The sequence below is a fragment of the Eriocheir sinensis genome, chromosome 33, assembly GCF_024679095.1.
Source record: "Eriocheir sinensis breed Jianghai 21 chromosome 33, ASM2467909v1, whole genome shotgun sequence".
NCBI classification, from domain to species: domain Eukaryota; kingdom Metazoa; phylum Arthropoda; class Malacostraca; order Decapoda; family Varunidae; genus Eriocheir; species Eriocheir sinensis.
The window spans coordinates 14,564,948-14,591,771 of record NC_066541.1 but is presented as its reverse complement, the minus strand read 5'-3'; the positions used below and the strand labels follow the sequence as shown (position 1 = coordinate 14,591,771).

General features: G+C 43.3%; 4 protein-coding genes across 14 annotated transcripts in view; 3 read left to right on the top strand and 1 right to left on the bottom strand.

The window, feature by feature from the left end:
* Positions 1 to 6,217, bottom strand: part of LOC127006773 (triple functional domain protein-like) — a 328,876-nt gene extending 322,659 nt beyond the window's left edge. For 6 of the 8 annotated variants that reach the window (XM_050877079.1, XM_050877085.1, XM_050877077.1 and 3 more), the window contains exon 1: positions 6,070 to 6,217. In XM_050877079.1, the coding sequence (XP_050733036.1) occupies positions 6,070 to 6,127 (58 nt within the window). In that variant the 5' untranslated portion in view covers positions 6,128 to 6,217. Of the gene's footprint in view, positions 1 to 510; positions 612 to 6,069 lie in introns of those variants that run through there. The other 2 variants (XM_050877080.1, XM_050877081.1) reach the window with 2 other exon arrangements.
* A 1,941-nt stretch (positions 6,218 to 8,158) lies between these two features.
* LOC127006859 (U6 snRNA-associated Sm-like protein LSm5) lies at positions 8,159 to 11,709 on the top strand. The gene is made up of 3 exons (XM_050877210.1): positions 8,159 to 8,260; positions 9,447 to 9,643; positions 11,549 to 11,709. Exons 1-3 carry the CDS (start codon positions 8,224 to 8,226, stop codon positions 11,576 to 11,578), a joined length of 264 nt encoding a protein of 87 aa, XP_050733167.1. The 5' UTR covers positions 8,159 to 8,223; the 3' UTR covers positions 11,579 to 11,709.
* Positions 11,710 to 15,263: 3,554 nt separating this feature from the next.
* On the top strand, positions 15,264 to 19,968 carry LOC127006772 (cytidine deaminase-like). Of its 2 annotated transcripts, none has more exons than XM_050877076.1 (2): positions 15,264 to 15,679; positions 18,999 to 19,968. In XM_050877076.1, the coding sequence occupies exons 1-2, from the start codon at positions 15,598 to 15,600 to the stop codon at positions 19,415 to 19,417; spliced, it is 501 nt and encodes a 166-aa protein (XP_050733033.1). In that variant the 5' UTR covers positions 15,264 to 15,597; the 3' UTR covers positions 19,418 to 19,968. The 2 variants fall into 2 exon arrangements, with proteins under 2 accessions (XP_050733033.1, XP_050733032.1); XM_050877075.1 differs by lacking the exon at positions 15,264 to 15,679 and adding an exon at positions 18,400 to 18,532.
* Positions 19,969 to 21,410: 1,442 nt separating this feature from the next.
* On the top strand, positions 21,411 to 26,325 carry LOC127006769 (regulator of microtubule dynamics protein 1-like). Of its 3 annotated transcripts, none has more exons than XM_050877060.1 (9): positions 21,411 to 21,543; positions 22,238 to 22,338; positions 22,653 to 22,815; positions 23,465 to 23,669; positions 24,045 to 24,228; positions 24,409 to 24,520; positions 24,609 to 24,823; positions 25,105 to 25,352; positions 25,839 to 26,325. In XM_050877060.1, exons 2-9 carry the CDS (start codon positions 22,297 to 22,299, stop codon positions 25,864 to 25,866), a joined length of 1,197 nt encoding a protein of 398 aa, XP_050733017.1. In that variant the 5' UTR covers positions 21,411 to 21,543; positions 22,238 to 22,296; the 3' UTR covers positions 25,867 to 26,325. The 3 variants fall into 3 exon arrangements, with proteins under 3 accessions (XP_050733017.1, XP_050733015.1, XP_050733016.1); XM_050877058.1 differs by having other exon boundaries at positions 21,412 to 21,543; positions 25,105 to 25,338; XM_050877059.1 differs by lacking the exon at positions 21,411 to 21,543 and adding an exon at positions 21,562 to 21,720 and having other exon boundaries at positions 25,105 to 25,338.
* Positions 26,326 to 26,824: the final 499 nt, after the last annotated feature.

The following is a 26,824-nucleotide window of genomic DNA, read 5'->3' as shown; positions in this document are numbered from 1 at the left end:
AACTCACCCCAGCGGCACGTCTGTACGCCGCCACCACGGAGCCACACCGCTGGGGCAAGAACAGTCATGGGTGTTCATCCGCGCCCTCGCTGACGGGCACCTCGTGCTGTGCGGCGCCGCCACCACACGCGTCAGCGCCGGGTGCCAGGCTGTCCGCCGCGGGGCACCCAAACCCTGGTGCCATGCCGGGCACGGCAGGGTTAGGGCGGCATGCACTGGCAGCCCTACCCCGCCCCCCGAGACACACACACACACACACACACACACACACACACACACACACAAACACACCACCACCACCACAACCACCATCAACACCACCACCACTACCACAACGGCAGCAGGCAGCGTGACACCTCAACACAACACTACCACCACCGCCACCAACACACAGGGCATGATGGCAGCCTCCGAGCCGCCTCGCGCCCCGCCACATACGCCTACACGTCCCTGTCATCTACACTCGCCCCTCGACACAACACGTCCACCAGGGCTCGCCGCCAGACTAACCTAAACTGAAGGAGCGAGTGGCGGCCGCGCGCATCGGTCCCGCTCCGACACAAGTCAGTAACATACTGAAGACAGCTGCTTGCCCTGCCTCAGTGTCTGCTGCTGCTGCTGCTGCCGTTCCTCGCCACCCCCCACCCGGAGCATGAGGCGGGACGGGGGCCAGGTGGGGACGTGGGCCTGAGGGACAGGCAGGGGCGGGAGAAGGCCCCAGTGATCACCTCACGAAACTCACCCTTCTCACCACGCGCCCCGCCCCGCCCCGCCCCGCCTCCCCTTGCCGCCCTTATCAGCATCACCCTCTCTGCTCCCGCGGGCTCTGAGGTCCCGGGGGCGCCGCGGACTGAGTGCCAGCCTCTGGGGGCGCCGTCGCCGCTGCTGCTGCTGCTGCCTGTGGTTGTCGCCAGGTGAGCCGACACATTAAAGGTGAATAATTTAACCTGTGCCTCATCAGGGCCAGGCCAGGTGAGACCAATGGCCCCACACGCCGCGGGGCACGAAACACGGCAACGCATGGCAACACAGCGGCAACACAACACTCAACAAGACAAAACACACACGCGCCACGACAACGTTACAGCAAGTGGCCCGTTACCAAACTTTTTTTTCATGTAGCCTCACCGCAATTACGCGTCTCGCTACACCGCCATCAAGCCCCCACGACGCCGGCCGCCCGTGATCCGCCGCTGTCACCCACCTGTCGCCCGCTCGTAAATCCCGGCGTCAGTATTGTAATCAGACGTATAAACACGGAGCATGGTCCACTTAATGAGAGAGAGAGAGAGAGAGAGAGAGAGAGAGAGAGAGAGAGAGAGAGAGAGAGAGAGAGAGAGAGAGAGAGAGAAAGAAAAAAAGGTACGAAAAAACTAGGAACATTGCCAAGCTTTACATGACTCCATCTGGCGCCAGGTAAGTCTGTCCATTAACTGACTGCACACCTGTCGCACCTGTGTACCTGTAACCGTTGGCGTACACACACACACACACACACACACACACACACACACACACACACACACACACACACACACACACACACACACACACACACACACACACACACCTGTACATATCAATAGGTAGCCTTAATCAACTCCTCCCTGACACACACACACACACACACACACACACACACACACACACACACACACACACGTCACACTATATCTCCACAACACACCAGACAAAACAAGAACATAAAACAATGATAATAACGTCTAAGTATATATTCCACAAGTATATGATATGTCTTGAAGGTAGAGGAAAACAGACCAGGAGCTAAAGGAAGGATATAAGAACATCTACTCAGAATTCTCTTCCTTTATAAACGAGTGAAAAAGATGCTAAATAAATTACTGCATATATATTAGAGGAGAAAGAAAGTGGAAAAGAGGAATTTAAATCAAACGAGTCTGACTTATAGAAGAGAATTGTGGGTAAACAGGCTTTCATAGAGGTTATGGGTGTTTCAGTGGGTAGTTTTATGAGCTTATTTATACTCTGACAAGGCTTCTAAACTATGAACGTAAAAAACACTCATGAGAAACCGACTAAACTCCTCTGTGGCCTTTGAAAATGTGTGTTATGAGTGTTTCAATGGGTATAGTTTTATGAGCCCACTGACTGCACACCTGTCGCACCTGTGTACGTAAAAACACTCGTGAGAACACACACACACACACACTCTGTGGCCTTTGAAAATGTGTTACACACACACACACACACACACACACACACACACCTGTACAAGGCTTCTAAACTATGAACGTAAAAAAACACTCGTGAGAAACCGACTAAACTCCTGTGGCCTTTGGAAATGTGTGTTTTGAGAGCCGATAGCGTCTGAGAAAAAGGATTAAATAGACAAACTGAAGGATTGAGAAACGAAGGAAATAGTGAGGAAGGAAGGGTGAAGGGCGTGAAAATGTTCTTCCCTCCTCCCCTCACACCTCCATCTCCCTACATGACGCTAGTGTGCACAGGTATGATTATAGTTGCAGGTGACACGGCGGTAAAGTGAGGGTCAAAGGTCATGTAGGGAAGGGACTGAATGATGACCTTAACTGATGACCTCCCATGATTACTACTACTTCAGAACCTCCTCCTCCTCCCCCTCCTCCTCGCTCTTCTCTACTGACCTATTAGTAAGACTTTTCTTCCTCCTCCTTCTTCTCCTCCTCCTCTCGAGACTATGGAATAATTTGCCCAAAGGTTCAGAATCTTTAGGCTTGTAGAAGGAGGAGGAGGAGGAGGAGGAGGAGGAGGAGGAGGAGGAAGACGAAGGTGATGGCGTAGGCGAAGAAGAAGAAGAAGAAAGAGTAGAAGGAAAGAGAAAAATGAATGAGAAAGGGAAGAAATGGAGGAAGAGGAAGAGGAGAGAGAGGGGTTGACTGGCGGTGGTGGTGGTGGTGGTGATGATGACAAAGGTGGTGGTGGTGATGGCGGTCATACCAAACATACCTCCTCTCATACCTCATGCCAACCATCACCACCACCACCATCACACATTTTTTTCACCTTCACATCAGAGGTATATAAAAAAAACAGACTTCTCTTTCCACCCAAATAAGGACACAAAGTAATAACAATATGATACGAACAACAACAATCTAGCAATCACGTAAATACAATAATGAAAAATATCTAAAAATAAAAATGAAAAACTGATACAAAATCCCTATTCCGTAGCTACTGTGTCAGGTTGGAGGAGGAGGAAAGGGCTCAACAAACAGTCAGATCTACGCTTGACCCAGTGAGCTCCTCCATCCTCCCTCCAGTAGATTCCTCCATATCTCCCTTTCCCTCCTCCTCCTCCTCTATAACTTCCAATACCTTCCCTCTTATCACTCTCTCCCTACCTTACCTTCCTACCTCCCCCCCCTTCTCTCTCTCTCTCTCTCTCTCTCTCTCTCTCTCTCTCTCTCTCTCTCTCTCTCTCTCTCTCTCTCTCTCTCTCTCTCTCTCTCTCTCTCGTTTTTTCCTTCCTTACCTGTTCTCCCTCACTATACCTGGTCTTAACTGCTAAATTTAACCGAACCTAACAACTGTCTTTGAGTCAGTAAAATAATATAATGCTTCCTTACTTATGAGACTAATATACAAAGTGAGGTCTTCCTATGTTGATTTTTATAATAAATTTCTGGATGCCATGTGTGTGAAGAGATCTTTAACACTACTTAACTGTATCGTTAAGGACGCTAATGGTCAACGGTATTTGAGGGAAGGGTGGTTCATTCGCCCTGCCCGGGTTGTGTGATGTTTCTGTTGAGTTCGAATCCACTGTTTGCGTTCGAATCCTTTCTTTCGTATGTAAGAAAGTGTAGTCGGGGCAAATTCATTACGGGTCGGCTTCATTGTGACGTGGCCACGGTGTGGGTAGGAGGCACCGCTGCTGTGACGGTTCTAAGACTTGCTCCTACCTATCAAAGGATCGCGTTGGAGTACTCTGTCCCGGAGTATTGTGCTAGTTTTTTTTCTGTATCGACTGTGAATTTCTAGGGTACTGTGGGATCTAGGATTGGTTTGTGGTATGTGACGGGAGGTACCGTGTAAGTTACCATCATATTCATGTACTTCCTCAGTAATGAGGCTTATTAGCTACTGAGTGATCTCTTTCTTTGTTGATTTATACTATAAGTTGCCATCTATCCTGTGTTTCAAGATATTTTGAGCTTAACTAGCCTAATATAACCCTACCCTAACTTAACTCACCCCTAACCCAACCCAAACAATTACTATTGGTCATTACTCAGAAAAATCACATAAGCTTCCTTACTAATAGGACTAACAAAGTGACCTACCGTCCTATATACCACCTACCAACATACTTTTTTTCCTTATCTATCCATCAACAAAACTGCCTATATATATATATACCTATCAACCTCTAGCTTACTTCCTGGCCTCAATCTCCCCCCCTCACTCCTGCCTTAGTCTCTCCCTTCACTCCCACCTCTCTCCCTCCCTGCTTCCCTCCCTCCCTCTTTCCAGTTGACCCAAACACGAACACTTTTCAGCCTAACCATTTTTATTTTCTTACAAGCCATCCACCCAGAATTTCAGGTGAGAACATAACTGCATATACTACTTTATTTTTCCACACCCTCAGACAAACTCAAATTTTCAAGAAGTCAAACTTATAATGAAACAAACCATTAGATAAAAAAAACTAACAAGGTTTAATTTGAACAGTTCATTCAGGTGGTGCAGTGTTGGATACAAAAAAGGTCCTAAATAAAATTGATGCAAAAACAGTTTACTTTATACTCAACAAAAACAAAAGTGGGGCAGTCCTTTCCTCTTTAAGATCCTCACCTGTCAGTCATTCTTTCCAGTAAAAAACAGACTGACAAACCACAGTCGTGTAAATTTCCATCCCAAGTCAGGCAGTTGCACACACACATACAGAGATAACCAAGAATATTACTGTATGCCAGCAACAAAAAGTTACTTTCCACTATAAAATGTTCAACTTTTCCAGTGAGGAAATTCCAATTATCTACTTATGCTTCTGACGCATAAACTATTACCACACTATTACCACAACTTCTGCAGAAATAAATTACTGTATACATTTTTCGGTTTCATACTTGGCTCTTTGACTCCATACAAGGCTACACTGCTATATATTGTAACAAAACTATTTACTAAGCTTAGGACTATGCATGTTTATGGGTAATGTTCAAAGACTTTGGTCAGTATACTGTAGTCGACCCAGACAAAAACTACGTGGAATTCCGACAAAAATATATTACTAAACAGTTTCATAGCTATGCCTCCCCCCTGATCCCCAAGTTTGTTCAAATAAAGGGTCTATAGTTTAGGAGTTGTTATACTTGTTACCATTCCTGAGTGCCATCACTGAGTACAACAAGGCAATGCTACCTTAATGGACTTTCAGGTATGGGTTATGAAAGAAGCTCAGGGAAACATAAACACTGTGCAGAGACCTTCACATCAAGAGGAGCTGCCACAGAGGCCAGAGCATCACACCACCCCACAGTACACCCCTCTCCCTTTGAATTCCAGCACATATAAGGGTTTCAGATATGGGAGCAAAGAAACACGAGGTAAATATAAACACTGTGCAGAGACATTCACATCAAGAGGAGCTGCTGCAGAGGCCAGAGCATCACATCACCCCAAAGCACACACCATTACACCCCAGCCACACCCCCTCCCCCTTCGAATCTCACCCCAAATAACGACTACACCACCTCACAACTGCACCTCCACTACAATAACGAGGGGGGCGGCAACACCTTCCCGTACAGCCCCGAAAACAAAGTGAAGCTCCAGGCATCATTTTTAAACGCCCGTCAACTCCTCAGACAGACACAGCAATGCAGTTTTCTCGCTCACAAGCCGTTAAACACCCATAGAAACCATATAGAAACCACCCCAAAGGAAAGGAAATACATGGCGCAGATACTCAACGGAAAACACCCGCGCCGAAACAAGGGAAGAGGAAGAAGGAGAAGAGAGGGAAAATGACAGTTCAAAGGGGTGCTGGCCAGGGCTGTAATTACCCGCCCCAGCGCCTCGTTTTTAGCTTGTACTCACCGCTCTTGAAGGCCTCGGGAGTGTCTGGGTCCGAGGAGTCGTCGCTGAGGTGCTCCATGGCCTACCGCCGCGCCTGTGCTGCCCGTTACATCGTTCCTTCACAAATTGATCAGTGACAACAAACACGCCATGACACTCCTTGGTCTCGGTCTGGCACGCTTACTAGGGAGGTGCAGTGGTGCCAGGGAGACTCGTAAAGGCTATTCATTGTCGTACTCCTCAGTTGTCTTCCTCTTCCTTCTTTCATGAATGGGAGAAGGACTGGAAGGAGGGAAAATATGAAAGGATTGATTGATTGATTGGTAGTTTATTGTTGCTGGTAAACAACAAAGGAGAAGGGAGGAACATGCCATCGATCCCAACACCCAGGTAGTACATAATGGAGGAACAAGGAGAAACTGAAAGGAGAAAGAATTAAAGAGTACTAGGAGGAGAAAGAATGAGAGGAGGAGTGAGAATGAATGGCAGATGACTTGACTCAGAGTTATACGAGGACCAAAGAGTTAAGCATTCAGAGGAAAGATAAAAAAAAAACATGATTATTTTTTCTTACGTTTCCGCCTATAGCACCGCGGTAGACTTTCTTGGTGGGGCCAGATAGTCAGCCCCAGCTCGTTATGGCGCAGGCAAGTATTTATAGTAGCGCCATCTTGCTTGGCTCATGCTGCCCCCCGGAGCTCATCTTTGACCCTCTCCTTACAGAAAGAATCTAGAGCCCGGGGTGATAGGTGCTCGGTTGTTAGGACAGCATGTGGGTAGTCTTAGGCCACTTGGCGGTGACTCAAAAATCCCAACTCGTGACAGTGGGCGGGACTCGAACCCTCCTCTTCCTGGACGCGGCGCCGGCACGCTAACCACTCAGCCAACGCCTCGAAACGAATGAGAAGATCTAGGAGGAGCAATAATGGGAAGAGAAGTAATCGGAGTAGCGGGAGGATAAAAAATGAGAGAAACTGGGAGGAAAAAGAATAAAAGAGGAACTGATAGCAATACGAACTGGAGAGTAACTGGAAGGAGGAAGAATGAGAGAACTGGAAGAAGTATGGAAGAGAAGAACCGGCAGGAGGAAAAATCAGAACAAAACTGGAAAGGTGGAAGAAACAGAAGAGATATGTAAGAAAGAGGAAATGGAGAAAACATGAATACGAAGGAGGGGAACTAGGAGGAGCAAGAATGAGAGAGAGGAACTGAGAGAACAGAAGAAAGATAGGAACTGAGAAATGACAGAATGAAAGATAAGGAGAACGAATGAATTAACACTAGACGGAGAGGCTAAAGAACAAACAAGAATCAAAGAGTCTTGCATCCAGACACAAAACAGCTCAGATATTAAAAAAAAGGGTGAGAAGGAAGAAGAAAACTAATAAAAGTCACTATAAACAAAGTCAAATCTCCGTACACAAAATCTTGTATGGTTTAGGTAGTCTTCGTACATCTGACAACGCTAATGACAGGGAGGGCGAGGGCTTCCATTGTTACCAGACCCTTGTTTGAATCCTCTACTCAATATTTGGAGGTATTTATAACCTTTTAGAGTGATTTAGCTTCCAAATATAACAAAACTACATGTCATATACGACTTTCATACCATTTAAAGGAATAATAACACTAGGATTAGCAAAAAGAAGACAGACGATTTTTCATGTTTTCTCTACCATTACGTTACTAACACCGAAATGGTAAAAGTAGTAGTAGTAGTAGTAGTAGTAGTAGTAGTAGTAGTAGTAGTAGTAGTAGTAGTAGTAGTAGTAGTAGTAGTAGTAGTTGGAGTATTAGTATAATAAGCCTTTGTAACGGCACCCTCCCACCCTTTCCTCTTACCGTGATCTCTCTTTCGTTTCCTTTTCCTTCCCTTTATTATCCTTTCATTTCCTCTCCAATCTTCTTTTAGGTTTCTTTCTTCTTTCTTTTTACATTCACGTAGTAGTAATAACAATAATTTTAAAGGATATTCAGCTTTTGTAACGGCATCCACCAATACTGTGTTTTATCTTCCCATAGACTCTTTTTCCCCTCTTTTTCCTTCCTATTATTATACTTTTACTTCTTTTTCTGACCCCCATTCGGTTTAGGTTTTTTCTTTTTCCTTAAAGTCACTTAGATATTGGCTACAGCATCTTTGTTTACGGGAGTCATCGTCATCATCAGACAGGCATGGCTGCTCCCAACCCTTCAACCCTCTTGCCGCTCGGTAATATTTACGTTTTTACCTCTCCATCAGGTGTTGGATCACTAATTAACCTTTCTTTCAGGCAACGGGGAACTTATTGACCTCAGGCAGCAAGTCAATAATGCATTTCTCCTTCAGGCAGCAGGTCACTGATTCACTTATCGTTCAGGCAGCAAGTTTGATTGACCTTACTCTCAGGTAGCACTACTAATTAACCTTACTCACAGGCAGCACTTTACTAATTAACCTTTGATTCTGGGATCATGTCATCTATCAATCTCTATTTCAGGCAACATGTCACTGCTGTCATTATGTGTCCCAAAGGATAATTCACGTCTTTTAAGGAGTGGGTGAATTGAATAATATATCTTTAATCTTCAGTCTGTAGTATTCCCTTATTGTTGCTCTTCGTCTGTGATAGCTGTTTCAGCTTCAAATTACTCAATCCTGAGTTAGAACAACTAATTAAGCAGTTATATGTTAGTATTTTAGCAGCTATAGCTACAGTACCTGTTTTCGTGACGGTAGGATCCTATGTTTACAGGAATTAGGTTAAGGTGAGGGTCTGTTACCAAGGGAATGCAGCAGAGAGGGAAACATGTTTCGGTGGTGGACTTCACTGCCATATCAAGATGGGTGTAATTCTGAAAATTTACCAGGAGTTCAGGGTGGGGCAGAATTAATGGAATTTATTAACACCCTATTTTAAGATAACTAATACTTTGCATAACCTTGAAGACAGTAACCTAACCCAGCCAAATGGTTACTTAGCCCGACCAAGTCGGTTACTATCAGTAATTAATACCTTATATAAATCTAACTCCAGGAAATCCATTCCTACAGAGGAAGCTCTCAGAGGCGTAACCTTTTCAAGGGTAAACTCTTCCTTACTAGGCAGCAAATAAAGAGATCAGCAAAAGTACATAAATGCACATAAAAAGGAAATCTGAAGTTGATGTTCTTTCAAGTTTATTATATATCCAGAGTCATAATGTCCTGTGATTTTCATATATGATAGATATTATTTTGCAAAGAAATCAGTTTCTACCCAACACACAGAGCTGGTGGACAGAAGCATCAGCTCATATAACACATGGCCATAACCCAGTACCTATTCCTTTCCTCTCCTTAACAACTGTGGTGATTCAAGGATGTGCCTCTCCACCCATCATACACTGATAAAACTCTTCCCCTTTGCCCCACACAGAGCTGGTGGACAAGTGCATTGGCTCCCGCATCCACATCATCATGAAGAGCGACAAGGAGATCGTCGGGACACTGCTTGGCTTCGATGACTTCGTGAACATGGTGCTGGAGGATGTGACGGAGTACGAGTCCACCCCCGAGGGACGGAGGATCACCCAGCTCGACCAGATCCTGCTCAATGGCAATCACATAACTATGGTCAGCACCTCACCTGTGAAAAAGACTGTGGTTTTTAAGGGATTGTCTGATTGTGGTCTATCCCTCACTATATTGTTTTTTCCCCATATACCCTTTCATAGATCTCAATAATAATAATACGCCTCCATGGCCTAGTGGTCAGCATGCCTGTCTGCTACTCTACAGGCTCGGGTTCGAATCCCGGCCCGGGCATTTAGTGTGCATCTCACCCAGCTGCTCATCCACATTTTCGGGCTGGTCAGTAAATAGATATCTGAGGAAACCTGGGGAAGGTAAATGTGGTAATCCCGGATTTCACATTGGCCCATATCCACAGGCTCAAAGGGCTAACAGAACAGAGATGAGCACCACAGCTGCGTACAGCTATATCGTATACACCCACCTTACCTTATTTTTGATGATAATAATAATATAATAATACCCTGTTAATCTTTATGCGTCAGACTTCTGCATTCTAGTTTCATTCCATGCCTCACCCTCTTTGATCTATTTGTCACTTAAGCAACATGTGTTATGTTTGCTGATGGCCACTTAGGAAGCAAAGAAACTCAAGAAAACCCTGACTCATGTATTACATCTTCAAGGGAGGTAGAGCATCTGTTTGTCTATATAAGTGAAGAATCTATTTGTGAAGCATCAGTAGCCAAGAGAAGAGTAAGCCGTGACCTGTACCTCGAAGAATAATACATTCCTGCACAACAGTCCAACTTCACAGTCATATGTTGGCCCCGCCGCTGTCACTATAAGTCATCTAAGTATTCCATTCACACCTGTGTTGCGCACCAATAATTATCTTCACATCTCAGACTCACTACATGGTTTTATTTTCATAACTAAACAGGGAATAGAAAATAGAATAAGTGGGCAGTTTTCACATGTGCAGTCTAAAGAAACTTTATCAGTGTTTTCTCTACAGTAATGATAAGGCATGTATATACAGTAACAGAGTGAAGCAGACATATCAATGAGAGGGATGGGCGTTTAGGACACTTGCTGGGTCACCATTTCATCGCAATAGCATAAACATTCATCAGATTACCCCTTTCCTTTTCATTTTGTGTTTATATTTTAACTATATCCCCTTTGTTGAGTATGGGTTATGCCTTCCATCCTCTAACAATTTCCTATATATCCCTTTATATTTTTTCTTTTTGATGGTAAAGATGGCAGGCCAAGAGCAAAACAAAACACTAATTCATATATCTTTTATCATTCTGCGCCCACAAAAGCCGTACAGATGCTGAAAGAACTATTAATTTTGCTTAGAGATACTTAGAAAAATGCTTGGAGATACTTCCCCCTAAGCTACTCATAATGAATAGGTAAAGAAAAGGCAAAGTTTGGGCCATATGCCAAAGCTGTGCATGGCCTCGGTGCTCATCTCCGTCACATTAGCCATTGATCCTGTGGCGGGAAATAACCCATTATGCCGGGGCACAGACCCAATGTGACATCCAGGTTACCACATTATTATGTTGCCGATAAAATTAACATGGCCAAAATAACAGAAAGGCAACGGAATAAACACTGAAGGGGCCACACCACTGACGTCCTTCAACACTAATGCTAACTTGAGAATCCATGCAGATCATCTATAAGAGGGATGGAAGAGTGTGAGTGAAGGATATATATACAGTAGACCCTTCATTTAGTGTGCTTTATTTTAGGGATTTCCTTATAATGTGCCCTTGAACTGACTCCTTCACACATACAAAACAAAAAATGTCCTACCAGTCCCTAAGTTATAAATCTCATTAAAATAACACCTCTATTTTGCTTGAATTTCTCTCGTCCTTATCTTGCATTAAATAGAGGGTCAACTGTACTTTATTTTACTTACAATTGCAAAGTACACATTATTCTGTGCCCATCATTAATACCTCCCTCTTATGTCTTCCTTTACAGCTTGTTCCTGGTGGTGAAGTACTGGACTAGCCATAGGAGCTCCTTGTAGTCTTAAGTCATTTCCGCGTCTAGTATTTAAAAGTCCAATACGCCTCTTGATATCAATTCCCTGTGAGAAATATTGATATGTGTTTGTTAATAAAATGACGGTACAAAGGCCAGCATGGAGTTTGACTAATGATTCCTCGGTACATCAAGCTCTGACGTTGACCATTGACTACAAATTTTCTCATAATATTAAAAGAAAAATCCATGAGTCTGTACCACTGATTAAAATTTTCCTCAAAGTGTTACATCAAAAATATGTTAGTCCACACCACTGATTGAAATTTTCCTTAAAGTATTACAGCAAAAAATCTGTTAGTCCGTATGAATGATTTGGTTATTTCCCACACTCGTAATTGCATGTAAAGGGGAGACAGATGAGAAATGAACTTGGGGAATGAGTGATGAGCGAGGCAAGAAATACAAAAGAGAGAGAGAGGAGCAAGAGAAGAGAGCTGGTTGTAAGCAATGGAAGGAAACGAGGAAGAACTGCAATTGTGTGTCGGGGGAGGTAAAGCTTGTGGGTGGAGATGGATGTAAAGGAGGAGGGATTACAGCTGCTGAGGGAAGGGAGAGAGAACACACTTGGCAAATAGTGTGTAATTTAACTTAATAGGAAGATAAGTATGTGTAGGTGTGGGGGGGGGGGGGGGGTAGTTTTTTTTTTTTTTTTTTTTTTTTGGGGTAGGTTACATTAAATTTTATACTGAGGAATTTTAAGAAGATTATTATGACTATACATTTACTAGTTTATTTTTTGCTGTTGTTTTAAGAGAACTTGCTGCTGTGTGTCTTGATTTTCTTTGTGCTTGTTTAGTAGCAGTAATTGTAGTAGTTGTAGTAGTAGTATTTAGTATCATTATTATTATTGTTTAATTTTAAAGGACATGGGAACAGGGAGGACGAATTAACTCTATCTATCTATCTATATCTATATTCATCTATCTATATGTCTATCTATCTATATCTATCTATCTTACTCAACCTCAATTTTTTCGAGGGTGAGGTTACAAGGTCTCAGGGAGGTTGGAGGCGCCCTGTTAGAGAGATGGGATGTGCAGAGGATGTGCTGATCAGCTTACCTATTTACCCCTTCATCCTGGCCTTTCCCACCTCCCAGGGCCACTTTGTCTCCCTCCCAGAGCAGCCTCACTTCATTGTTACCTCCCTTCCTCCTCCCTTTAAATTCTGTCTCTTTCCTTGTGTTCATCTTAATTGTGGTTCCTCTCTCTCCTGTCTTTCTGTTTCTGGTCTTATTCTTTCTTTACTCAGTTTCTCTCTTCCCTTCTTCCCTTTAGTTCTTCCTCTCTCTGTTTTAATCTTGTGGTTCCTCTCTCTCTCCTGTCTTTCTGTTTCGGTCTTATTCTTTCTTTACTTATTCTCTTTCTTCCTGTTCTCCCTTCCCTTCTTCCGTTTATCTCTTTCTCTCTCTGTTTTATTCTTGTGGTTCCTCTCTCTCCTGTCTTTCTGTTTCTGGTCTTATTCCTTCTTTACTAATTCTCTTTCTTCCTGTTCTCCCTTCCCTTCTTTCCTTTAGCTTTTCCTCTCTCTGTTCTAATCTTGTGGTTCCTCTTTTTCTATCTCCTGTTTGTTTTCTCTTCCTAATCTCCCTCCTTCACATTGCCTCTTCCTCTTCCACACCTAGTTTTGTTCTTTATTTTCCTCACTTCTCTTTCTCCATTTCTTCCTGTATTCGTCTTATTGTTAATTTATTTCTCTTATCTTTTTTTTTTCTTTCTCATCTTCTCCCTCCTTGGTCCAGCTTCTTCCTTCTCACTATCGTTTCTTCTTTATTTTCCTCACTTCTCTCTCTATTTCAACCTGTATTCGTCTTGTTAATTTCTTTCTCTCTTCTGTCTTTTTTTCTCTCTCATCTCCTCCCTCCTTTGTCCAGCCTCTTCCTTTTCCTCACCATCGTTTCTTCTTTATTCTCCTCACTTCCCTCATTCCTCAACTCATTCCCACTCTCCCTTCCTTTCCCTTGTCTCTCTCCCTCCACTCCCGTCACCCGTCCCCTATCCCCTCTTCCTGTCTCCCCAGCGGCCGCTGTTGCTCCCCGATGACCGTCCCTCCCACAAGCTGTCATGTCCAGAATAATCAGGCTCGAATATTTCATGGGACAGGTCAGCAAAACACACACACACACACACACACACACGCACAAACCGCTCCGATAGCTCAGTCGGTTAAAGCTCTGCACTGCCAGGTTTCGCGACCATTATAGTTTAGATTTTGATTGAGTTCCTAATGCTGAGGTTACTGTCATGTTTCTTGATGCTAAGTTCCCAAGGCTGAGGTTACTGTCCTTTCCTCTGCACGCAACGCACAAAACAGGTATATTTTTTTAAGTTCTCAATGCTAAGGTTACTGTCCCTTCCATTAATCCGGCCCCAGTTACTCCCTTTGTACCCTTACGTAACTTAAATAATGCTGCCAAGACTCCCGGGGCAGGTTCCCGCATAATGCCAGGACTCACACACACACACACACATTACAGGTAAGGTAAGACGCGGAGCTTGCCTTGTATGTTACCTGTCGCGGCGATGATGTGTGTCACCTGTTGCTGCACGGACATATAACGTGTGTGTGTGTGTGTGTGTGTGTTTAGAGAAAGAGAGGCCTGCAGTATACAAGAGCTAAAGAAAAGGTTAAAAGATTGCCAGCAACGTTTTTTCCTATTATAAAGATGTCAAGAGAGAGAGAGAGAGAGAGAGAGAGAGAGAGAGAGAGAGAGAGAGAGAGAGAGAGTCACTCTGGGAAATATTAAATCATTCGGTGACGACACAGCCTTATCGCTGGAAGTCCGGTAATACGTGACTGACTTAATGAAGAATTTCCTCTGATGTGATAGCTATTTATACAGTCTTCTCATACAACTATACCTTCAAACTTTCCCCTCCCATCCCTTCCCTTTCTTTACCTTCCTTCCCTTCCTGTCCCATCCCCTCCCCTCTCTTCCTTTCCCTTACCCTCCCCTCACTTATCCTCCTTTCCCTCCCCTCCTTCCCCATCCCTTCCCTTTCCCTCCCCTCCCATTCCTTCCTCCTTCCCTGTCTCTCGTCTCCCTTCCTCTTCCTTGCCTTCCCCCCTGGCCTTCCCCTCCCTCCCCCACCTTTACCTTTCCCTTCTCCCCCTCCCTTCCTTCCCTTCCCTTTCCCCTTCTCTCACTTCTTTCCCCTCTCCTTTCTTCCCATGTGCCATTGTCCAAAGCAACCAAGTGTTCGTAGCGAGACCGGATGCAACAATCAAGTGACAAACAGATATAATTCATGTGGGATGGGACCTCGGCCGTATTTAAGAGGGGGTTATGGTGAGGAAGCCCCCCCCCCCCCCCACTTGCCCTCCGGAAACTTGGTCTAACGTTGAGTGTGGCTTGGCTTGTAAGTGATAAAATGGTCGTAGTGAGAGCCGGAAGCGCTTGTGGATAAAGAGACAGCTACGCCTGGAAGTAGGGCAAGGGAGTCCCACGGGAAGATAACCAAAGCCGCGGGATAATCTTTGACAAGCCTGAAATTAGTGGGATTTTGAAAGATTTGTTTTGGACACCTGATTGACGGGGCGTTACAAAACCAAATATACGTCAATCCATCTAAACTTTGATAAGCGAGTGCCCAAATTAGTGAGCACTTTACATATGAACATAGTGAGACTGCAAGAGGCCGAGTGGCCTACACAGGGCAGCTCCGGATTCCCCCCACTACTTTTTAAATTGCAGCAAAGTGAAAAAAAAAGACCGCTTATTCTACTCCTATGAAAGAAATTAGGAAAGAATAGCCAGGAAGAATATGAGATTGAGAAGAGAGAGGGGCAAATAACTGTCACTGTAATTATATTCTTCAACACACACACACACACACACACACACACATAAGGTCGGCAGCTCAACAGGATATACGAGACCTCGCGCGAGGCGGTGAGCGAGCAAGGGCGAAGGCGGGGCAGGGCAGTGACGAGCTGGCAGTAGTTGTGAACGCAGGTGGCCGACCGTCTCCCAGGTGTTAACCATGTCTAGCTCAGCGCCCCAGCAAGTCTCCTCTTCCTCCTCCGCCGGCGCCACCACGGCCGAGGCGGAGAAGCGACTGACAGGTGAGTTGTGACTTGTGAGTTGAGATCGAGGTGTGTAGAGAATTAGAAACTTTGGTTGTGGTTTTGTGGACTTGTGAATCTTGTGGTTGATTGAATATATACGTGTTGTCCCTCGTTCCCTAGAGCTTGTTTAATTGTTTATGTGTGTAGTGGTGTGTGTGAAAAGGTGAGTAAAGTTAAGGAAAGTAAAGTAAGGAACAGTAAAGAGCAGTATAATGTTAAAACAGATTCCTTCGTTTGCTCCTTATGACGTAACTTTATTTAATCCTCCGGTATTTATATATTTACTACTGAGGAGACAAGAGAGCAGTAAATAAGGAAAGGAAAGGAAGTAAGGCAGTAAAAGGTTCATAGATACAATTTTTGAGACTTGATTCCTTTGTTTCTTCCGTATGATGCAACGTTATTCAATCTTCCGGGTACTTACTGACTAGGGAGAAAAGATAGCAGTTAATAAATAAAATAAAGAGAAACAATGCAGTAAAATGTCAAGATAGATCCAGTTTTAGATAGTTCAGTCCTTCGTTTCGACCTTGTGCTGTAACGTTATTTTAATCTTCTAGGTAGCCTACTTACTGACTAGGATGAAAGAAAAGAGAGCAGTAACTGTCTCCTCTCTCCTCATTCTTACGGTAAACTACGGGGGTGAAAAGCGTTTATGGCAGAAGTATTGATTGATTGATTGATGGTTTATTGTTGCAAAGTTACACAACAGAGAAGTGAGGAGAAATAATGTTAGATGTTTTTGTACACTCTCGGGCACATAATAAAACACACACACAGAGAGAGAGAGAGAGAGAGAGAGAGAGAGAGAGAGAGAGAGAGAGAGAGACATTTAACTGCCCTCTCACTTAACTGTTGGCGCGGTTATGGCAAAAGCACGTAATGTCAGAGTTCGTGTCCATCTACTTACATATTAAGCTTCCGGGTAGAGAATAAAGACAGAACATAGTGACTCCCTTATCTTCCTTTCTCTCTACAAATACTGCGAAAGTTATGGATACAGTGAAGGCAAAAACGGGATATCAGTTTGTTTTTATCCCCGTGAGCTCCGGGTACTCTTGAGTGAAGGTAGACTCGAGAAAACATTGAGTATCTTAGCTTCTTTTCTGTCTGTACATGCCTCCGGGTAGGTACGAGAGAGAGAGAGAGAGAGAGAGAGAGAGAGAGAGAGAGAGAGAGAGAGAGAGAGAGAGAGAGAGATGCTGACAACAGGGATAAAGAAAACGGAATTCCTTCTTCTCTTTTCCGTGTAGCACAAACTTTTCCGGGTACTGAGGAGAGAGAGAGAGAGAGAGAGAGAGAGAGAGAGAGAGAGAGAGAGAGAGAGAGAATGCTGACTTCAGGGATAAAGAAAACCGAATTCCTTCTTCTCTTTTCCGTGTAGCATAAACTTTTCCGGGTATTGGAGAGAGAGAGAGAGAGAGAGAGAGAGAGAGAGAGAGAGAGAGAGAGAGAGAGCATTTAATTGCTTTCTCTCTCTCAACTGTGTACACCTTGAGAGTGAACGCAGTTAGGGGAAAAAGTAAGGTCATCTCAGGTAGCCTACTATATATTACGCAACCCAGCAATTACAGGTGGCTCAGGGAGTTTTAACTGGTTTGTCTAGCGGGATAACAAGGTCGAGCAGGGCCGGTTTTTAGATAGAAACGTAAATGCAACCTGTTTGTACGGCGCATTTGTCTGTGTAGAGACTCCCAGTTGACTATTATAGAGAAAACATTGATATCTGATGTTTTAAGATTATTTAGTCATCTTTATATACAGGAGGCGATGCATTAGATGATTAGCATATCCCAAAACACCGATATATGATGTTTTAAGATAATTTAGTCATCTTTGTATACAGGAGGCGATGCATTAGATGATTAGTATATCCCAAAACACCGATATATGATGTTTTAAGATAATTTAGTCATCTTTATATACAGGAGGCGATGCATTAGATTATTAGAATATCCTAAAACACCGATAAATGATGTTTTAAGATAATTTAGTCATCTTTATATACAGGAGGCGATGCATGATGATTAGAATATCCCTAAACACCGATATATGATGTTTTAAGATAATCTATTCACATTTAAATATAAGAAAGGATGAATTAGATCATCCCAAAGCACTTATATCTGATGTTCTAAGATAGTCGTCGCCTCTCAACAGAAAGGGATATATTAGAATTTAGAGAATCCCCAAGCATTGAAATATGATGTTTTAAGATAATGTAGCCACCTTTAAATACAGGAAAGGATATATTAGAGCATTCCTAAAGACTACGATAGGATGTCTTAAGATAACCTAGTCGCCTTTAAATGCAGGAAGGGATGTATTAGATAATTTGAGCATCCGATAACATACTCTCTCTCAGGGCTTACCAGAAGAGGTCACTTTGAGGTCAAGAATGGATGACAGAGAACAAATAAAAAGAAATTGGAACTGGAAGAAAGGGGATAAATGACTTGTGAGCATAAACAACCCATAAAAGGCATGCTGCATAGTAACTGTTCACAAGCCACCAATGTTAAATATAGATGATAGACGACGAGTAAGAAATAGAAATAGGAGGAAAGAGGATAAATCAAAAGTAAATAAAAACAACCTACGAAATGCTTGCTGTAAAGTAGCCTAGTTTTCCTTAATTAATCTCCTGAAAAAGTCGAATAAAGATGAGAGAACAAAGCGAAGGAGAAAATTTATTGTGATTGCCCGTGAAAACATCAGGGATAGGCTATGCGTGTTTACTGTTTATGTCGCTAGCCTTGGCAGATGCAGCGTCTATTCTTAGCCGGCTACAACATAAGACTATTTTGCACCTGTTGCCTACTGCAACATTCGCCCCGGACTCCGATAAAGGTGTGCACAGTTTTACACACACACACACACACACACACACACCGCTCCGGTAGCTAAATAGGCTAGAGCGCCGCGCTGCAAGGCTTCACAGCCAAACAGGCGGCGGTTCGAGCTCCGCTCAGGCCGGATTCTTTCCGTTGACTAGGAGCGGTGACTGTTCCCCCTTGAGCAAGGGGGATGGGGTGTGTGGTGTGTGAGGTCCTGGCAGTACGTAGAGATAATGAGCATGCACTTGCTCGTGTCGGGAGGGTATACCTGCTGGCGAAAGCGAGTCCAACTCGTGATCAGGCCGTGGTGAATTACACACACACACACACACACACACACACACACACACACTCCTCCTCCATCTCCTCTTTCTGCTTTACCAAATTAAATCTCGGTTATCTTAGTGGTCTTTCATTCTTATGCAGTGGTTGGCAAATAACATATTGGCCAAAGATAATAACGCATTCCATTCTTCCAGACGCGGAGGTGGAGCAGCTCATCGATGCCAGCCTCGCCGCGCGCCTCAACTCCTACAGCCCCTACAGCAAGTTCAGTGTGGGCGCCGCGCTGCTCACCCCTGACGGCACCATCGTTGGAGGCTGCAACGTGGAGAACATTTCCTACGGCCTCACCATCTGCGCCGAGAGGAATGCCATTTGCCGCGCCGTGGCCGACGGACACAGGAAATTCCGTGCCATCGCCATCACCGCCGAGATGGGCGAGCGGTTCGTGGGGCCATGCGGGGCCTGCAGACAGTTCCTGGCGGAGTTCGGGCTGGACTGGGAGGTGTATTTGGCCATGCCCAGCAAGCAGTACATGAAGACCACGGTGGCCAAGCTCATCCCTGACAGCTTCAGTCCCGAGTGGGTCAATCTGGACCAGCGGCAGGTGGGATAGACAGACGGCGTCCAGCTTAGCCGATCATACTTGACCCAGGACCTCGACTTGACCTCAACGCGACCCTGATGTGTTTTGATTTCCCTCACGACCTATTTTGAAGCCTCCTGGCAGTACAAAGAGCTGTGTGTTTCCCGCTGTTTACTATTTAGACATCAATTGATGAGGAAGTGTCGAGCCAACCGCACGATCCTTCAGAAACCATACGCATTTTTTTCCTTTTTTTACGTTTTCGCCTATGGCGCCGGTAGGCTGTTTGGAGGTGCCTGATGGTTTGGCTCATGATGAACTATAGCTTTTTTTTTTCTCAGACCATTATCAAGTTCAGACTGATTTTTGTTTCTGTTCTCTCATCGTGTACATCTTTTACTATGGATCTCCATATCTCTCGCAGACGATTATAACGGAAGCTCTCATTTCATTTCCTAATCACTATTGTTAATCAACTGGTGCTGCGCTGTGTTCTGTATATAATGTATCAGGCATGGACGATACTGCGAGCTGTTGTTAATGGTACACATATCAATAAAAAAGTAAGGTAATGGAAGAGATGACTATCCATCATTTAACCCTCATTTAACTGTTGGAATCAAACGTCTGTAGGCTACAGGACAAGTAACAGGAGGTAACAGGACAAAATGTGAGTATAGAGATCTTATTATTTTTACAAACATGTATATTTCCGGCTCAGTGATGGAGTTCCTTATGTATCAGTAGCCCTGAAAAGTATGACGAGATCAGACAAATACTGTAATGCAGTCATCGCTGTTATCTTTCATGAACTTTGATGTATGCATATTTATTTTCCTTCCTTGACCATACACACATCGTCAGTCTCGCGTGCATTTGACTTGTTGCAAGTTTTGACAGATTGGTCCACGGAAGAGAGTCTATAAAATGATATCTGTGTATTGAGAGAGTCACACCTCCACACAGAGGGGAGGAAGAAGCTGCCTGTCCTTCCTGAGACTTACTAAGGGTCATATTTTGAAACATATTTGACAAGGCTTTTGTAGGAGTTTTGGGGACAGGGGTAGTTTGGTGGCCACCGTTCCTCTGTACGATGAACCTAACCAAACAGTCATTAAAACCTGACTGATCTTCTTTTCGGCCCTTGGGAATACTTGAGGAGAGAGGTGGAAGCGTCTGAGCATACTGATTACTGACCTTACCTGACACGGTGATACCTGTAGGAGCCTCTTGTGACACCTGTCCAGTTTGCAGGTGAGGGATGCAGTGGCCTGACGGAACACTGCCGTGGGAAACCCGTTATCACACAATTAAGCCTTCAAATCACGTATATAATTATCATCTATACCGTGGGAAGATTTTTTTTACCATCATGATCAACCACGAGAGGATTTTCTATACAACTGTTTTGTGTTCTTGTTGGAAATGTTGAACGATTTCTGTATTTTATTAGATCATCATTACTTGTTTCTATTTGCTTATGAAATTACTTTTTTTATTAGCGTGGTGTTGCCATGGTTCTGATTTCCACAGTCGTTTGCTATCTCTGATCAGTTAATGGTGGCCCTGAATTTGTATATTTGATAGATATTATCCTTATTTTTTTTTTAATACAGTGTGATAAGGGTTGCTAATGTGAGGGCAGCAGGTACACTTTGGAGATGCTGCCACTTCAACTTTCATTATTACCACCATTGTTAGTTTTTATTAGACTTGTGATAGGTTCAGTAGGCACAGCGAAAAAAAACAAAAAAAAAAAAAACACGTAATGTAAATAAAAGAAAAGTTATATAGGAACTGCATGTGCGTCGAGTGGTAGAAACAGTGTGAAGAAAAAGACGATTATTGATGACGGTAATAAAGATAATGATAATGATAATGATGATGATGATGATGGAAAGATAATGAGGATAATGATGATGATGGTAATGATAAAGATAGTGATGATGATAATGAAGATGACAGTGAAAAAGATGATGCTGGAAATGATGATGAGAGTAACGAAAATAATGACAATGGCGATGACGATGATGATGACGTCACAGCTGTTCGGTGTTTACATTGATCAGCTGATGGGGGCAGGCAGCAGCACCGGGTGGAAGGGGATGGCAAGTGTTCCTCGCCTGCACACCTGAGCCGGGAGTGTAGGGCAGGCAGTGAGTGTAATTATATAAGGCAGACAGTGTACTTATATAAGGCGGGGTTGATGACACGGGCTGGAGTGCTTGGGGAGTGTTCTGCGGCCAGTGTTGAAGTCTGTCCTCCCGCCGCTGCCCCTAGTGTTCCTGTGGCAGTGTTTTGTGTGTCTCGAGCTGTTGTCCGGCCAGGTTAAGGTGTGGTTTGTTGAAGTTTGTTAGGGAATACTGGTGGTGAGTGTGCACTAAGCCAGACCAGTCCAGAGGAATTTTTACCAGAACTGGGCACTCTACTCAAGACATAAATTGTTCCTGTCTGGGCAAAGTATGATGGGTAGATTCAATTCTGGTTCCTATAAGTTTTCAGTGGAAGGTAATTTTCTGCGATCTTGAGGTTAATAATCAAGTCAGCACACAACAGAACCCCTCGGACATGTGTTATTTCAAAATAAATGTAAAAATTGAGACATCCTGGATGATAATGAGTTTTCCATGTGGAGATGTTTTTTCACTGGAAAACGGTTGTGAAAGCAGTAAGAGGGAATTTATTGCAGACATTGCTGGGGAGGCCTATCTCCACATGTAGAAGCATATTTTAAGCATAAATTAGTTCATTTTCTGTCTCTGAAATATGCTGCACAGGTCTGCTAAACAATATCCCAGTCCAGTCCAGCATATGTATGTATACTGCATATTAATATTTTATTCTTTTCAGGTAACGGCTTCCAGATATTTTGATTCATTGAAGACTGGCATGAAATATTCACATTAGGAATGAGTGGCAGTAAATCATTCAGTGTGAACATCAACCCTAAGGTAAGCTGAATTATCTTATATAACAAGTGCATGAACATCATTTGTGTATTACAAGTGTTAGTAATAGTAACAATGAGCAGTATATAATCAAGACTTTAGTAGTTTACTTAAGAATCATTTACCATTGATCTCCAAAGGTAAGTACTTCTGCATTGAATCAAACCACTTGTCTGTTAGACATGCCTGAAATATTTTTTATTTTATATTCATAATGCTATCTTTGAGAATTTTAATACCTACTAGGAAAGGATTTCACTAAAACATAAAAATGAAAAATGTCAGAGTTCTTCCTCTCATGGCTTGGTGGTTGGCAGGTTGCAGTGGTGGCAGCCTTGGGCACGGGCATAGTCATCGGTGCTGGTGTGGCATACGTCTACACCCGCCTCCATGAGCACACACACCTGGTGCAGCAGATTACAAACTTGCACGTCTCCATCTTGGAAGTGCTGAAGAAAGACTTGACTCGTGTGCAAGCAGGTAAGTTTATTGTGTTTTAGCAACAATATTACAATATTTGGGAAGTAAGCATAAGCATTACCCTGATAGAACTTCTAAGCATGATTGTTAACTTATGGCCTCTGCTAGCCTCCAGAAAGGCAACATAGATCTAACAGGAACACTTCTTCATCTTTTAATCTCCTTTTTATTTCAGCAGTAGCTACGGTATGTTGTGTGTAAATTTTTTTGTCTTACAGCTGTCTCTTATACCATAAAATAAACTGAACAAGCAAATAAACTTTTACTTTTCCATTTGTGAATTCAGTTATAATTGTAGACTATATTGTGGATGCACTGGTTCTTATTGACCTGAAGAGCACAGAGACAGCTAGCTAGGCACTGGTTGTCATATCCATTTCTGCTCATTGAGTGGACTCCGTTTGTATCGATATAATTTTTTTTTTCCCCTGATGCCCTTTCATCGGCTTCAATGATAATTATAATAATAAAAATAATAAAAATAAAAATAAGAATAATGGTTAATGTTTCATAACTTTGGTAAGGGATAGACTTAGCTAGCTAGTTACACGTCCTGGCATAGTTCTTACCATTTGTGAACTTCTGATGAGGATATTTTAGCTAGTCACTGATTTCTGGTATGATTGTCAATATCTCTGAACTCTTGCAGGTCACGAGGGGCCATGCACCTGTGGACGCTGCATAGGCACCCGCTCCCCTCGCTTCAGGAAGACGGTCAGCTTCAGCAGCACCACCACCACTGCCAGCTACAGGACGGCACCCGAGCCTGACTCTGATGGGCGGGGGAATGACACGGATTATTTTTCTCCTGATGAAGATGATGATGAGTTCTTTGATTTGTCAGCGGATGAGAGGTAGGGATCAGTGTCCTTAATTATATGATGCTAATGATATTTATTTATTGTCAGTTTTTACAGCATGGCCTCTATGTGTTTTAAAGTGAGGGTGTATGACAGTGATAGAACCAGGTAAAGTATTTTTTAAGCATATTGTATATATCTTTTACATGAACTCAGGAAAGGGCACCATGACAGTCAGTTATTTGATATTACAAAGTTTTCTTATTGCCATGGTATAACACTGAAGAAATTTTAGAAATGGTTTTTGACCCCATGAACTTTCCTGGACCTTTACATGGTTTTAATATACTAGCCCCCCCACCCACACACACACACAAAAAAAAGTTAGTCACTGATACAAAAAATACAATAGCAATGCACATCTATCAGTGATGGAGCCATTGTGTTTGGGAGCCCGGAGGACAGTGGCCAGGTGAGGCTGCGAACACCAGCCCGGGATGAAGAGAGTGGGGACCCACTGAGTCGCCTTCTGGAACAGACAGACAGTCTGACTGATGGGTGTCAGGAAGAACAGAGGCGAGCCTACAATTTGCTGAAGAATGAGGAAAATGTGGTGAGTGGTGGCCAACATGACTGTGTATGTATACTATATATGTCTTCTCTAACTAAAGTAATTACATGACCAGTTTCAGTGGAATGGAATGGTTCATTGTACACAAAAGATATGTGATTAAACTAACTATATTTTTTTGATGAAATCAATCTTGCCACCCAATTTCCTTCTGTTTCTCAGTACCACCAAAATGCAGAGTTTCTGTGGAGACTTGCCAAAGCCACAAGGAATATGTCATGTATTGAAGAAAAGCATGGCAACTCGGAAGGCAAGAAAGCATATATATTTGAAGGTAATTTTTTTTGTTTTGTGTTTTCTGTGTTATTACCAGAACTATTTGTGTGTCTGTGGCTTATCACTGATGGCCTCTGTCTCTGCAGCCTACGACTATGCGGCTCAGGCCCTGGAGCTGGACGAAGAGAGTGCTGAAGTTCACAAGTGGTACGGGATTTTGGTTGGAGCAAAGGGGGAGTTTTTGAATGTGAAGGAGCGCATTCTTAATGGGACGCTGTTCAAGGTGCATATTGATAAGGCACTGGAGATCAAACCCAAAGATTCAACCCTCCACCACCTTCTTGGGCGGTTTTGTTATGAGGTATGACTGACTGTTTTAGAAATGGTGTTTGGAGAGTTACTCTTCTGCTTAAGTTTACCTATTGGGATGTGATATATAAATTTTCAAAATTAACAGAAATATATATTCCAGCATTATTTTGTCCTTAGTAGTTCTTTGTAGTTTCTGCTGGAGTGAGGAAGTATAAAGGGTTGCATATGTATTTGTTCAGCAGGCAACCTTTAAAAAGCTAAAGCTAAGTATTGCAGATCATATTCTCTTGGTTTGTTGTGTTTGCTTATTTTGCGTCACATTGCTGGCAGGTGGCACAGCTGTCGTGGCTGGAGCGCAGGGTGGCTGCGGCACTGTTTGCAGAGGTTCCTTCCTCCACCTATGAAGAAGCGCTGGATCACTTCATGGCTGCCGAGAAACTGAGACCAACTGGCTGGAAGGAAAATCGTCTTTTCATAGCCAAGTGCTACATTTTAATGAACGAGTTCTCCCTGGCCTCGGCCTGGCTGGACCAGGCAGCTTCAGCATCCAATGTGACTCCTGATGTAGGTTGTGCCAGGTACCTGTCTGTTGGGGGAGGGGAATGGGTGTTGTGGACTGGCAAGGGCTGCTGTGGCTGTGGCTGTAGCTGTCTGTTGTTGGCAGGGAAGGGCTGCTGTGGGTATTGTGACCTAGCTGTAACTTCTCAGGCCTCTGTAGTGACTCATTAGACCATTTTATTAATGACCTGTAACCCTCTGTTGCATGCTGGGAAGGGTTGGTGTTGCTGTTGTGACCTTCTGTTGCTTTTATAGTCTGTTGTAACTCATTAGTGCTTAAAAGTCATGAACTCTTTGTATTAGTAATTATTGCTGATATAAGAGAAACTCATTAATTTTTTTTTTTTTTTGGTTAATTTCAGTTCTCTTCTGTGCAAAAGAGGTCAGTTGCAAGTTATTTTAGGACCATGACTTGCTATCCACCCATCAGTATAAATGGTTTCTGTTGTTGTTTGTTTGTTTGTTACTTGAAGCAGTTCCTAATTCTTGTATCTTCTTTGTTCCAGGATGAGCTTATGCAGAAAGAAATATTAGAACTGCAAGGCAAGTATTCATAGGTGTTTAGGAGGTACAAAGGGATTATTTTACATTAGTTTTCATATTAATGACGAAGGAACAAAGTGCCAGTATTGTAGAGCTGGTTTTAGCTGTTTTTATGCCGAGAATAATAGAAAGTAAGGTTTATCTGTCTGTGATGGTGGCTGATGATATATAGTTTCAGTACTCTAGCATCATATCCACTTGTTTCATCCATAGGTCTAGATGCTTGGGTTGGGTCAGCTTGGTAGTTAGTGATTTTTGACCGTCCTCTTTGGTGAATGACATAGACGTGGCATGCTAGTAAATAGTAATAAGAGACTTTTATTCCAATCTTCTTAGGCTAGTTTATCATAAGTGTATCATTCCCTGGATCTGTCTCAGAGAGTCACGGCTGGAAGGCTCCCGTCAAAACTATTTATTTGTACTGTGCTGAGAATAAAGTTTTTGTATGTATCTGTGTTGTTTTTAGTGATGTTCAGCCACCGAGGTATGCAATAGGGAGGCATTATTACATTCCTGAACACGGCACAAGCTACTGTTGAACTGCTACATTTTTTATAATGGCTGTAAAGCTGGCAGCCACATGTCTGCTGGCAATATTTTTAGCTGCAGTTGTTTAGTGAGATTAAGCTTTCCCATATGTTCGGTGAATTAGTCTTTCAACTCGTATAAGATATATTATTAACTAAGTTTAGACGACAAGTTTGACTGAATACCATTATTCTGTCTGTACGACAATTTGTTGGCAGAAACCGACATTTGCAATGTTCCGAGTACGATACTTTTGTAATACTGAGTGGCCTGGGCTCGAGACACGTGTCTAAACAATGGAATTGACTGATCAAACAAACAACCACGTTTTTTTTTCTGTGGTGGGCCATGAATATCTCCTCGAATATGGAAAAAAAAAAAATCTGTGTCCCTGCTGATGCCGAGGACATCAAATGCAATG

Bases quoted from the DNA above. Each gene is read 5' to 3' on its own strand.
- LOC127006859 (XM_050877210.1), top strand. From the start codon at position 8,224: ATGGCTGCTCCCAACCCTTCAACCCTCTTGCCGCTCG. The intron at 8,261-9,446 runs GTAATATTTACG...TGCCCCACACAG, and splicing joins TTCAACCCTCTTGCCGCTCG to AGCTGGTGGACAAGTGCATT. The intron at 9,644-11,548 runs GTCAGCACCTCA...CTTCCTTTACAG, and splicing joins ATGGCAATCACATAACTATG to CTTGTTCCTGGTGGTGAAGT.
- LOC127006772 (XM_050877075.1), top strand. From the start codon at position 18,427: ATGTCGCTAGCCTTGGCAGATGCAGCGTCTATTCTTAGCCGGCTACAA. The intron at 18,533-18,998 runs GTGTGCACAGTT...CCATTCTTCCAG, and splicing joins CGCCCCGGACTCCGATAAAG to ACGCGGAGGTGGAGCAGCTC.
- LOC127006769 (XM_050877058.1), top strand. From the start codon at position 22,297: ATGAGTGGCAGTAAATCATTCAGTGTGAACATCAACCCTAAG. The intron at 23,670-24,044 runs GTAGGGATCAGT...CACATCTATCAG, and splicing joins GATTTGTCAGCGGATGAGAG to TGATGGAGCCATTGTGTTTG. The intron at 24,824-25,104 runs GTATGACTGACT...CATTGCTGGCAG, and splicing joins TTGGGCGGTTTTGTTATGAG to GTGGCACAGCTGTCGTGGCT.